Source organism: Nilaparvata lugens, chromosome X (genome assembly GCF_014356525.2).
Source record: "Nilaparvata lugens isolate BPH chromosome X, ASM1435652v1, whole genome shotgun sequence".
Classification (NCBI taxonomy): Eukaryota; Metazoa; Arthropoda; class Insecta; order Hemiptera; family Delphacidae; genus Nilaparvata; species Nilaparvata lugens.
Genome location: NC_052518.1, coordinates 74,173,823 through 74,186,376, shown reverse-complemented (window position 1 = coordinate 74,186,376; position 12,554 = coordinate 74,173,823). Strand labels below are relative to the sequence as shown.

The 12,554-nt window shown below is 45.7% G+C and overlaps 3 protein-coding genes across 3 annotated transcripts; 2 read left to right on the top strand and 1 right to left on the bottom strand.

The window, feature by feature from the left end:
* Positions 1-743: 743 nt before the first annotated feature.
* LOC111058323 (proteoglycan 4-like) lies at positions 744-2,147 on the bottom strand. The gene has a single exon (XM_039442050.1). The coding sequence runs from the start codon at positions 2,145-2,147 to the stop codon at positions 744-746; it is 1,404 nt and encodes a 467-aa protein (XP_039297984.1).
* Positions 2,148-3,228: 1,081 nt separating this feature from the next.
* LOC120354663 (uncharacterized PE-PGRS family protein PE_PGRS44-like) lies at positions 3,229-3,777 on the top strand. Its single transcript, XM_039442049.1, has one exon. It carries the CDS (start codon positions 3,229-3,231, stop codon positions 3,775-3,777), a length of 549 nt encoding a protein of 182 aa, XP_039297983.1.
* A 1,547-nt stretch (positions 3,778-5,324) lies between these two features.
* On the top strand, positions 5,325-5,897 carry LOC120354662 (protein argonaute 3-like). Its single transcript, XM_039442048.1, has one exon. It carries the CDS (start codon positions 5,325-5,327, stop codon positions 5,895-5,897), a length of 573 nt encoding a protein of 190 aa, XP_039297982.1.
* The last annotated feature ends 6,657 nt before the right edge of the window (positions 5,898-12,554 follow it).

Sequence of the window (12,554 nt, the reverse complement as noted above, 5' to 3'; positions counted from 1 at the left end):
TTGCTTTTACAATATAATCAATTTCATAAGAACCTGTTCCAAGCATTATAAATTGATCACCATATTTGAAACTGGAATTCTCCCCTTTAAAAACATTTGGAATAGAATTAAAAGTCCACAGGTTCACTAATCCAATCTCATATTCCATATTATTATCTAAATCCAGAACTTGTGGTAGATTTTCATATGAATCACTACTCTTTCCAGAAAGTGTTATCACAACCATAGTAATTGTGGTAGTAGTACTTACCTCCACCCAATGTGTACCCGGTCCGGTACCTGGTCCGGTATGAGAATCCAGATTAACAATAGACATCTCATCATGATGGATTTTGTTGAGCAGCATATCAAGCATATACACACCACGCAGCAGAATTTTCAACAATCACGCCCATTGTTCTAGATCATGACCAGACATAGCTTTACTGAGTTTGGCAATAATTTTTTACTACCTTTCCTTGATCTCCCTCTTGCTCTATGTTTTGATTGCTTTGATATCCTTCTCCTCTTACTTTCCCTCATCAATTGACCACGCACATTATGAGGTGGCACTGATCCAGATGGAGAATCCAATACTCTTCCACTGCCACTACCACCACCAAAGTAGTTGGGGTATGGTCTGAGATAATAACCTTTTCCTTTAACATGATTCATTGAACGTTCCATTGCCTCCCTCCATATATATTCACTATTCCTTCTTGTTACACCTTCACTTCCCCCTTTCCTGCTGGACTTCTCTTGTGCTAACCTTTTTCCCCATGTAGAAGGTCTGGGGATGGTAGGTGTAGAAGGTCAGGGGGCAGTAGATGTAGATGGTACGGGGATGGTAGGTGTAGAAGGTCTATGGACAGTAGGTGTAAAAGGTTCGAGGATGGTAGGTGTAGGAGGTCTGAGGACGGTAGGTGTAGAAGGATCAGGGACAGTTGTAGGTGTAGAAGGTCAAAGGGCTGTAGATTTAGAAGTTTCGGGGATGGTAGATGTAGAAGGTGCGGGGGCAGTAGATGTAGAAGGTTTGGGGATGGTAGGTGTGGAAAGTCTGGGGGCAGTACATGTAGAAGGTTCAGTGATGGAAGGTGTAAAAGGTCTGGGAACGGTAGGTGTGGAAGGTCTGGGGGCAGCAGATGTAGAAGGTTCGGGGATGGAAGGTGTGGAAGGTCTGGGGGTGGTAGGTGTAGTAGGTCCGGGGGCAGTAGATGTAGGAGGTTCGGGGATGGTAGGTGTGGAAGGTTGGGGGGGGCAGTAGATATAGAAGGTTTGGAGATAGTAGGTGTAGAAGGACCGGGGGCTGTAGATGTAGAAGGTTCAGGGATGGTTGGTGAGGATTGTCCAGAAGCAGTAGATATAGAAGGTACAGGGATGGTAGGTGTGAGGGGTTTGGGTGTAGTGAATGTAGAAGGTTCAGGGATGGTTGGTGTAGAAGGTCTGGGGAGGGTCGGTGTGGAAGGTCCAGGGGCAGTAGATGTAGAAGGTCCGGGGGCAGTAGATGTAGGAGGATCGAGGATGGTAGGTGTGGAAGGTCTGGGGACAGAAGGTGTCGAAGGTCTGGGGGCAGTAGATAAAGAAGGTTTGGGGATGGTTGGTGTGGAGGGTCTGGGGCCGGTAGGTGTAGAAGGTCCGGGGGCAGTAGATTTAGAAGGTTTGGGGATGTTAGGTGTAGAAGTTCCTGGGGCAGTAGATGTAGGAGGTTCAGGGATGGTAGGTGTAGAAGGTCTGCGGACAGTAGGTGTAGAAAATCCGGGGGCTTTAGATGTAGAAGTTTCGGGGATAGTAGGTATAGAAGGTCCCGGGGACAGTAGATGTAAAAGGTTCGGGGATTGTAGGTGTAGAAGGTCCTGGGACAGTGAGTGTAGGAGGTCCAGAGGCAGTAGAAGTAGAAGGTTTGGGGATGGTACGTGTAGAAGATCCGGGGGCAGTAGATGTATAAGGTTTAGGGAAGGTTGGTGTAGAAGGTCCAGGGGTAGTAGATGTAGAAAGTCAGGGGGCAGTAGATGTGGAAGTTTCTGAAATGTTGGGTGTAGAAGGTCTGATGATGGTAGGCGTAGAAGGTCCAGGGGCAGTAGTTGTGTAAGGTTTGGGGATGTTAGGTGTATGAGGTCTGAGGATGGTGGGTGTAGAAGGTTTGGGGGCAGCAGATGTAGAATGCTCATGGTTGGTAGGTGTAGAGGGTTTTGGGGCAGTAGATGTACGAGGTTTGGGGATGGTAGGTGTGGAAGGTCTGGGGACAGTAGGTGTAGAAGGTCCGGGGGCAGTAGACGTAGAAGGTTTGGGGATGGTAGGTGTAGAAGGTCTGAGGATAGTGGGTGTAGAAGGTCCGGGGGCAGTGGATATAGAAGGTTTAGGGATAGTAGGTGTAGAAGGTCTGAGGGAAGTAGATGTAGAAGGTTCGGGGATGGTAGGTGTAGAAGGTCTGGGGATGGAAGGTGTAGAATTTCTGGGGGCAGTGGATGTAGTAGGTTCAGGGATGGTAGGTGTAGAAAGTCCAGGGGCAGTAGATGTAGAAGGTTAAGGAATGGAAGGTATAGAAGGTCTGGGGATGGTAGGTGTAGAAGATCCAGGGGCAGCAGATCTAGAAGGTTCAGGAATGATAGGTGTAGAAGGTCTGGGGAAGGTAGGTGTAGAAGGTCTGTGGGCAGCAGATGTAGAAGGTTCTGGGATGGTAGGTGTGGAAGGTCCGGGGGCAGCAGATGTAGAAGGTCTGGGGATGGTAGGTGTAGAAGGTCTAAGGAAAGTGGGTGTAGAAGGTCCGGGGGCAGCGGATGTGGAAGGTTCGGGGATGGTAGGTGTCGAAGGTTTGAAGATGGTAGGTGTAGAGGGTCCAGGGGCAGTAGATGTGGGAAGGTCAGGTGACAGTGGATGTGGAAGCTTCTGAAATGGTAGGTGTCTGGGGACAGTGGGTGTAACAGGGGTAGTTGATGTGGAAGGTTCGGGGATAGTAGGTGTGGAAGGTCTGGGAGCAGTGGATGTAGAAGGTTCGGGGATGATAGTTGTAGAAGGTTTGGGGGCAGTAGATGTGGAAGGTTTGGGGATGGAGGTGTAGAAGGTCTGGGGATGATGGGTGTAGAAGGTCAGGGGCAGTAGATGTGGAGGGTTTGGGGATGTAGGTGTGGAAGGTCAGGGGGCAGTTAATGTAGAAGGTTAGGGGATGGTAGGTGAAGAAGGTCAGGGGGCAGTGGATCAAGGAAGGTAGGTGTAGAGTGTCCGGGGGCAGTAGATGTAGAAGGTTCAGGGATGGTGGGTGTAGAAGGTCAGGGGGTAGTGAATATAGAAGGTTTGGGGATGGTAGATGTGGGAGGTCATGGTGTTGGAGATGTGGAAGGTTCAGCAATGGTAGGTGTAGAAGGTCTGGGGAGTGTAGGTGTAGAAGGTGTGCGGGCAGTGAATGTAGAAGGTTTGGTGTTGGTAGGTGTAGAAGGTCTGGGGGCAGTAGATGTAGAAGGTTCAGGGATGGTGGGTGTAGAAGGTCTGGGAACAGTAGGTGTAGGAGGTCTGAGGGCAGATGATGTGGAAGGTTCAGGGATGGTAGGTGTAGAAGGTCCAGGGGCAGTAGATGAGGAAGGTTCAGGGACGGTAGGTGTAGAAGTTCAGGGGGTAGTAGATCAAGAAGGTATGGGGATGGTGGGTGTTGGAGGTCTGGGTGTAGTAGATGTGGAAGTTTCAGGGATGGTAGGTGTGGAAGGTCTAGGGAGGGTGGGTGTGTATGGTCCAGGGGCAGTAGATATAAGAGGTTCAGGGATGGTAGGTGTGGAAGGTCTGGGGGCAGTAGATGTAGAAGGTTAGGGTATAGTGAGTGTAGACGGTCCGGGGGCAGTAGATGTAGAAAGTTCGGGGATGGTGGATGTAGATGGTCAGGGGACAGTAGGTGTAGAAGGCCCGGGGTAGTAGATGTGGATGGTTCAGGGATGGTTGGTGTAGAAGGTCTGGTGACAGTAGATGAAGAAGGTTTGTCGATGGAGGTATAGAAGGTCCAGGGGAAAGTAGATGTAGAAGGTTCAGGGATAGTAGGTGTAGAAGGTCCGGGGACTGTGGGTGTAGAGGGTCCATGGGCAGTAGATGTAGAAGGTCGGGTGGCTGTTGATGTGGGAGGTTCTGGAATGGTAGGTGTAGAAGGTCTGGGGACAGTAGGTGTAGCAGGTCCGGGGGCAGTAGATGTGGAAAGTTCGGGGATGGTGGGTGTGGAATGTCTGGGAGGCAGTAGATGTAGAAGGTCTGGGGATGGTAGGTGTAGAAGGTCTAAGGAAAGTAGGTATAGAAGGTCCGGGGGCAGCGGATGTGGAAGGTTCGGGGATGGTAGGTGTGGAAGGTCTGGTGATGGTAAGTGTAGAAGGTCCGGGGCAGTGGATGTAGGAGGTTTTGGGATGGTGGGTGTAGAAAGTCTGGGGACAGTAGGTGTAGAAGGTCCGGGGGCTGTAGATGTTGGAGGTTCAGGGATGGTTGGTGTAGGAAGTTCAGGGGCAGAAGATGTAGAAGGTTCAGAGATGGTGGGTGTAGAAGGTCCAGGGGCAGTAGGTGTAGAATGTCCGGGGGCTGTAGATGTAGAAGGTTCAGGGATGGTAGATGTAGATTGTGAAGGGGCTGTCGATGTAGAAGGTTCAGGGATAGTAGCTGTAGAAGATTGATTGATTGATGAATTGATTGAGTACTTTATTTATGTAGACTACAATATATACTGTCTTATACACTTATTCACAATAGCTTACAATACAGCAAAATTATAGAAGAATTTACATGATATAGACTAAGAAAATAATTTATTGAACTGTATATGATATGAAAAAGCAATTTGTAATATAATAACTATAGATAATAATTATATTGTTATGCATCTACATAAATTGGCAGAGCTTTGGACATATCAATGTCCATTCTTCGGAAAGAATATTAAAAATATACTCCCAACTAACTAACTCTCTACCAAAGATCTGGGGGCAGTAGATGTGGAAGGTTTGGGGATAGTAGGTGTCGAAGGTTTGAAAATGGTAGGTGTGGAGGGTCCAGGGGCAGTAGATGTGGGAAGGTCAGGTGACAGTGGATGTGGAAGGTTCTGAAATGGTAGTTGTCTGGGGACAGTGGGTATAAAAGGTCCAGGGGTAGTTGATGTGGAAGGTTCGGGGATAGTAGGTGTAGAAGGTCTGGGAGCAGTGGATGTAGAAGGTTCGGGGATGATAGTTGTAGAAGGTTCGAGGGCAGTAGATGTGGAAGGTTTGGGGATGGAGGTGTAGAAGGTCTGGGGATGATGGGTGTAGAAGGTCAGGGGCAGTAGATGTGGAGGGTTTGGGGATGTAGGTGTGGAAGGTCAGGGGGCAGTTAATGTAGAAGGTTAGGGGATGGTAGGTGAAGAAGGTCAGGGGGCAGTGGATGTGATAGGTTCAAGGAAGGTAGGTGTAGAATGTCCAGGGGCAGTAGATGTAGAAGGTTCAGGGATGGGGGGTGTAGAAGGTCAGGGGGTAGTGAATATAGAAGGTTTGGGGATGGTAGATGTGGGAGGTCATGGTGTTGGAGATGTGGAAGGTTCAGCAATGGTAGGTGTAGAAGGTCTGGGGAGTGTAGGTGTAGAAGGTGTGCGGGCAGTGAATGTAGAAGGTTCGGTGTTGGTAGGTGTAGAAGGTCTGGGGGCAGTAGATGTAGAAGGTTCGGAGATGGTAGGTGTAGAAGGTCCAGGGACAGTAGATGAGGAAGGTTCAGGGACGGTAAGTGTAGAAGTTCAGGGGGTAGTAGATAAAGAAGGTATGGGGATGGTGGGTGTTGGAGGTCTGGGTGTAGTAGATGTGGAAGTTTCAGGGATGGTAGGTGTAGAAGGTCTAGGGAGGGTGGGTGTGGATGGTCCAGGGGCAGTAGATATAAGAGGTTCAGGGATGGTAGGTATTGAAGGTCTGTGGGGAGTAGATGTAGAAGGTTAGGGTATAGTGAGTGTAGATGGTCCGGGGGCAGTAGATGTAGAAAGCTCGGGGATGGTGGATGTAGATGGTCAGGGGACAGTAGGTGTAGAAGGCCCGGGGTAGTTGATGTGGAAGGTTCAGGGATGGTAGGTGTAGAAGGTCTGGTGACAGTAGATGTAGAAGGTTCAGGGATAGTAGGTGTAGAAGGTCCGGGGACTGTGGGTGTAGAGGGTCCATGGGCAGTAGATGTAGAAGGTCAGGTGGCTGTGGTTGTGGGAGGTTCTGGAATGGTAGGTGTAGAAGGTCTGGGGACAGTAGTTGTAGCAGGTACGGGGGCAGTAGATGTGGAAAGTTCGGGGATGGTGGGTGTGGAATGTCTGGGGGCAGTATATGTGGAAAGTCCGGGGGCAGTAGATGCAGAAGGTTTGGGGATGATAGGTGTGGGGTGTCTAAGGATGTTAGGTGAGGATGGTCTGGGGTAGTAGATGTAGAAGGTTCAGAGGTGATAGGTGTGGAAGGTCTGAGGATGGTAGGTGTAGAAGGTCCAGGGACAGTAGATGTTGAAGGTTCGGGGACTGTGGGTATAGAAGGTTGGGAGGCAGTAGATGTAGAAGGTTTGAGAAGGTAGGTGTAGAAGGTCTAGGGACTGTAGGTGCAGAAGGCCCTTGGGCGGTGGATGTTGAAGGTTCATGGATGGTAGGTATAGGAAGTTGGGGGGCAGTAGATGTAGAAGGTTCAGGGATGGTAGGTGTAGAAGGTCCAGTGGCAGTAGATGAAGAAGGTTCAGGGACGGTAGGTGTAGAAGTTCCAGGGGTAGTAGATAAAGAAGGTACAGTAGAAGCTCTCTTAACCGACCCCTACAGGACCGGACTGTGGTCAGATAACGAAAAAGGTCGGTTAAACCGAATAATATGGTAAATAGTTGTAATAGGTGTTGAAATCATTCAAACACATGAAAAAAAAACTTTTAAAAACTGTTCCTAAACTTTTAAAACTACTGTATCCATTTTTCACCCAATAGTTCTTATGATCTTCCATGTCCCTTGATCAATGAGACACCGTCATGTATAAGAATAAGAAAAAGTAATATAAATTTAACTCATTTTAATAAACACTCGCAAAATTATAAATTATAAATTAGAGGTTAAGATTTTCTCGGATTCAATTTGGGTGCAGTAGTCCTGAATGGATTTTTCATCACGCTTCCAGTTCTTGACCGTTGTAACACTGACACTGAGTTCATTGATAATGCATTTAACAGATTCCCCATTATCAAGCCGTTCTATTGCTTTTAGTTTTTGTTCTATCATCACAACCAGTCTCTTACGTTTAACACCACTCATTTTACACTACTGTACTTTACACTAACAAAGTCAATTAAATAAACAATTAAAAAAACAATTACGGTATCAAAAACTGTTAAATATCAAAGTTTGCAAACACAGTTAGCACACTAGAAACTGCCCGCACATGATAATGAGAGCAACTGACTGAATTTTGACTTGCTACAGAATCATATGTTTGACCTGTTGAAACATACATCCTCAAACCTTCCACATATACTGCTCCCAGACCTTCTACACCTTCATCCCCAAACATTTCACATCTACTGCCACCTGACCTTTTACACCTACCATCCTCAAACCTTCTACATCTACTGCTCCTGGACTTCTACACCCACCATCCCCAGAACTTCTACAACTACTATCCCTGAACCTTCTACACCTAAAGTCCCCAGACCTTCTACACCTATCATCCCCGGACCTACTACACCTATTATCCCTGGACCTTCTACACCTCCATCCCCTAACCTTCCACATCTACTGCCACTAAACCTTCTACACCTACCATCCCCGAACCTTCTACATCAACTGCCCTCAGACCTCCTACACCTACTGTCCCCAGACCTTCTACACCCACCATCCTCGAACCTTCTACATCTACTGCCCCCAGACCTTCTACACCTACCATCACTGAACCTTCTACATTCACCATCCACACACTTTCTACACCTACCCTCCCCAGACCTTCCACACCTACCATCGCTAAACCTTCCACATCTTCATCACTGTGACCTCCCACATCTACCAGAGTGGTTCAATACAAAATTCCAACAAATTGTGTAACAGTATAATGTGAATCATTACTCAACTAGATCAGATAAGAAGGCATCTATAGTGGAATGCTTCAACAGAACACTTGAACAGTTAATGTGGATCAAGTTCACTGAGCAAGGAACCTATTGTTGGACAGACATTCTAACCTCACTTCTTAAAGAGTATAATGTCAAGATTCATCCAACAATAGGTATGCGGCCAGTAGATCTGCAGAAGAAGCATGAGAAAGTGCTACTTGACTGACTCAGTAAACAGCATCAAGCCTATCAAGAAGAGTTGCAGAAGAAGAATGCTGAGTGTAGAGGTAGGTTCTATCCAGGTCCTCATCAGGATATTGTGCCTGGTGACAAGGTTAGAATAAGCAAGTATAAAAATACTTTTGACAAGGGATTTCTAGCCAATTGGACAAATGAACTATTCACAGTAACATGTGTACATCCCACAGTACCTGTAACATATGAATTGGAAGACTATAGAGGTGAGCCTAGTAGAGGAGGGTTTACTCTGAAGAAATTGTAAAGACAACAGTTCCAAGTGTCCTTTTGGGATTGAAAAGGTTTTGAGGAAAAGAGGGGACAAGCTGCTAGTGCATTGGAAAAGATACAGTTCAAGTCACAACTCTTGGATCGACAAAAGTGACTTGATCTAGGATGAGAGAGGTTGTACAACCCATTCAAAGTTATTGATTCTGATCGTGTGGTAGAAGGTTGTGGTCTGGAAATGGACAATAAGAAAAAGTGGCATGGTCCTTTGTTCCCCAACCATATCAGATGCATTATATGTGGACCTTCAGGGTGTTGTAAGACAAATCTACTGTTCAACATGCTTTCTGATTCAAATGGAATACATTTTTCAAATATACATTTTTTTCAAAGACTACATTTCAGTCCAAGTACAAGTTACTTGAAACCATCATGCAGGGACTAGGCAATGAGATGGAATATGTAGAGTGTGATACAAGTGAGGAAATACCTGAATCACATGAACTGCCTGCCAATTCAATAATTATCTTTGATGACACTATTTGTGAGCAACAGGATGCCATCAGGAAATACTTTAGTGCAGGCAGACACAGTGATGTCTATGTTTTCTATCTGGCACAGACCTATAGCCACATTCCAAAACAGGTGATTTGTGACAATGCAAATTTTCTAATCATGTTTGAACAGGATGAGCTGAACTTGAAGCATCTGTATAGAGACCATGTCAGAGCCGATATGACCTTTGATCAGTTTAAGGACATGTGTAACAAGGTTTGGTCGTCAGCTGCACATGCATTCCTTGTCATTGACCGCTCATCAGGAAAGAATGCTGAGCGCTACAGAAATGGTATTAACACCCATTTATTCGAAGTGTAAGTCTAGTAGAGTATCAGTCTGTTATTATGAGACGAGCAGGATGGTTCTCTCTTACCATCAAGGAGATTGCAAAGCTAAGATGTAACATCAAGAGAAAGCATAAGGAGCTCACACTTGGAAGAGAATTGACAGAGGTGCAGCATACAAAACATTTCAAACCGCTAACTGAACCACTAGGAAAAATTATCGAGACTCTTCAGATTCCTGCAGCCCAGCAGCAACCACCTCCAGCTCAGCAACAAGCACCTCCAGCTCAGCAACAGCCACTGGTGCAACCACTAGCAGAACAACATTGGCTTATACCGCCTATACTGCCAACAACTTCAATCCAACCCAGACATGTTCGACGTCCATTACCACCACAACTAGAAGTTTTTTAGGAGCAGGAGAAGGAGGAGGAGTCACCAACCTATGGATAATTTGGAGAAGCAGCAGGTTCCACTCCGGCTCCAAGTACTTCAGCAGTTGCATGAAAATTATTGTCCGAGGCTAGGACTTGGATTGATGAGGTGGAGGAGGAGGAGGAGAAGGAGTGGGAGGGGTGAGGAGGAGGAAGAGGAGGAGGAGGAGGAGGAGGAGGATATTGAGGCAGTGTTGAATAACAGCAGTCCTAAGGAAGTGTACAACATTTATACCCAAAGTGGATTGAGTGGAACCAAAGTGGGTCCATATGTTTATAGAGCGATGTTGAATGATAGTAGTGCATTTGGACCAAGATTAGTTAGAAACAAGTACTATTTGGGTAGTAGGCATCTAACCTCTGGAAGTGATGGCTCAAAAATTGAACTGACTGACCCTGCAGATGAAGAACATAAAATGATTTTTGATGCAACAGCCCGACTTTGTGAGCTGATTTTTGAAAAGAAGCCTATCAATCAACTTGTTACATCACCTGACTCAAATGCATACAAATGCATTCTGTATTTGACTAATTTGTATAGAAAATACTATGACCCAGTTGGATGTAATATAGACTCCAATGATGCCAAGTACAAGAGAACAATTTACCCACTGATAAGGAATATAAGGAATGGTAAGCATAGTGGGAGAGGCCTGGTTACACCATTTGATATGGTTGCAAACAATGCTACTAAAATCGAAAACATCTACTACAATGATCCTAATGAACTTGTAGACAGGTTGAGACTGTTGGACCAATCTAGAGCAGTTGGCAACACTGGACATGAGAATGAAATCAATTCCATTCTAGAAGAGTTGGTGGAAGGTGTTTACATAGTTGGCAAGCCTGCACACTAGTTGTAATATGAGAAGAAGGTTGTTACTCCAACTTGACAAACAGTTGAGAGTGTTTCTACCACACACCGCCTTCCATATGCAATGGCACCCATGGGTGGAAGAACTATGGATACTTTGGGTAATATCAATGCTCACCACAGGCGAATGATTAATGTGGCAAATCCTTGAAATGATAGTGACACTTTAAATCTGATCACATGCAAAAAACTTTTTTGGTCATGGCTGCAAAAGTCTCGATGACAGTCAATCATTTACAAGTCTAAATAACTCTATACTGACAGATATGTGAGATCCGATTGAAGACTTGGATGGGGTGAACAAATGATATTTGGAAAAAAGATTCTGAGAGCTTGTCATTGAAGTTGATGAGAAATATATTGATGCTATATTCAGTATACCTGATTTACAAAACATGTTGAAGAGAGCAGGAGGTTGGGATCACACTAGATTGAGAACTGAGATGATCAGACTTTTAGGTCTTGCTTCATCAGAGTCACCTGAAGGTATAAAACCAATTAACAACCGGTCTGAGCAGCATTAAATGGCAATCCGCAGAAAGAGAAAGATATATCAAGGAAGAGGAGTTTTGTCAGCTATCAAGAACATAACTGGTGTGATAGTTAATAAGGCAATCGACGTTCTACCAGTTGAACTGCATATCCCCAGCTATCAGTACTGCGGGCCAGAAACAAAACTTGCAGAGCAATTAGCAAGAGGTGATCCAGGAATCAACAAACTCGATCAAGCCTGCAAGGAGCACGATATTGCCTATTCCAAGAGTGGTGATACAGCAAGCAGAGCAGTAGCCAACAACATCTTGGCAGAGTGTGCTTGGAGTGTAGCAATATCTTTGGACTCGGGATTGGCAGAGAGGGCAGCAGCACTAGCAGTCACCAACATCATGGAGGCCAAGGCAAAGTTTGGTGGAGGAGCAAGAAGTTGTAAGAAGAAGAGTTCCAGGAAAAGTCAGCATACATCATCCAAGAAAAGTAAAGGGCTTTATCTGAGACATCAGCAGACATCAGTAGTGGTGTTTTGAGAGAGCTGCTTATCCAATAGAAATCGAGGGGTGTGGCCTCCCCCTCCACCCCCCCTGCCCTAGTCCGCCATTTTGGCCCCGCCCCCAGCCAATAGGAATCGAGGGGCGTGGCCCCAGTCCGCCATTTTGGCCCCGCCCCCAGCCAATAGGAATCGAGGGGGCGTGGTCAAAATGGCGGCCCTCCACCCCCCTTCCCTAGTGTCGGCCATTTTGTCCCCCACCAAAGTCCCCGCCACAACCAATAGGAAGAGGCAGGAAGTGCCCCCGACGGCCGTTGTAGCAGGTGTTCTGCCATCCCCCACCAACCAATAGGTTCCCCAGCCCCCGACGGCGACCATCTTTGTTGTAGCAGGTGTTCTGACATCTGCCCCAGTTAACACCTGCTTCTAAGTGGTGCCAATTAGCATATTAAAAATATCCCCACATTTAAAATCTTTAAAATCACAGATATCTAAACTCTCAAACTACACTACTACTAATCTATTTCCCAGTCATATTTTTTTCTTTTTTTTCCTGCATCACTTGGTCGCCTATCACTGAACATTCTTTTCAAAAACAACTCTTGCACCTGATCAGAATTCAAATTATGTTGTACAGCTTCACTCATGTCAAAGATGTACCTCTTTTTGACATATTGTGCAATCAAATAGTATGAAAAGTTGAACAACTGTTCATTTAAATATTTCTGAAAATCTTCACCTTTCATAATCATCTGCATAATGTCATCTTTTAGCTTTTGGTGAGAAGCTAAATTTTTTTCATCAAGTTTCTTTTGCACCTCAGCAAACATAATATTGAATGATGTTTCTAGATCAACTACTTTCAAATTATAATCTTGCCTGTTAATAAAGTTAAGTTTAGTTTGTGCAAGTAGATTGTCTTTTAATTCTTTCAATTTAGTTTCTAG

Bases quoted from the DNA above. Each gene is read 5' to 3' on its own strand.
- LOC120354663 (XM_039442049.1), top strand. From the start codon at position 3,229: ATGGTGGGTGTAGAAGGTCAGGGGGTAGTGAATATAGAAGGTTTGGGG.
- LOC111058323 (XM_039442050.1), bottom strand. From the start codon at position 2,147: ATGAGCATTCTACATCTGCTGCCCCCAAACCTTCTACACCCACCATCC.
- LOC120354662 (XM_039442048.1), top strand. From the start codon at position 5,325: ATGGTAGGTGAAGAAGGTCAGGGGGCAGTGGATGTGATAGGTTCAAGG.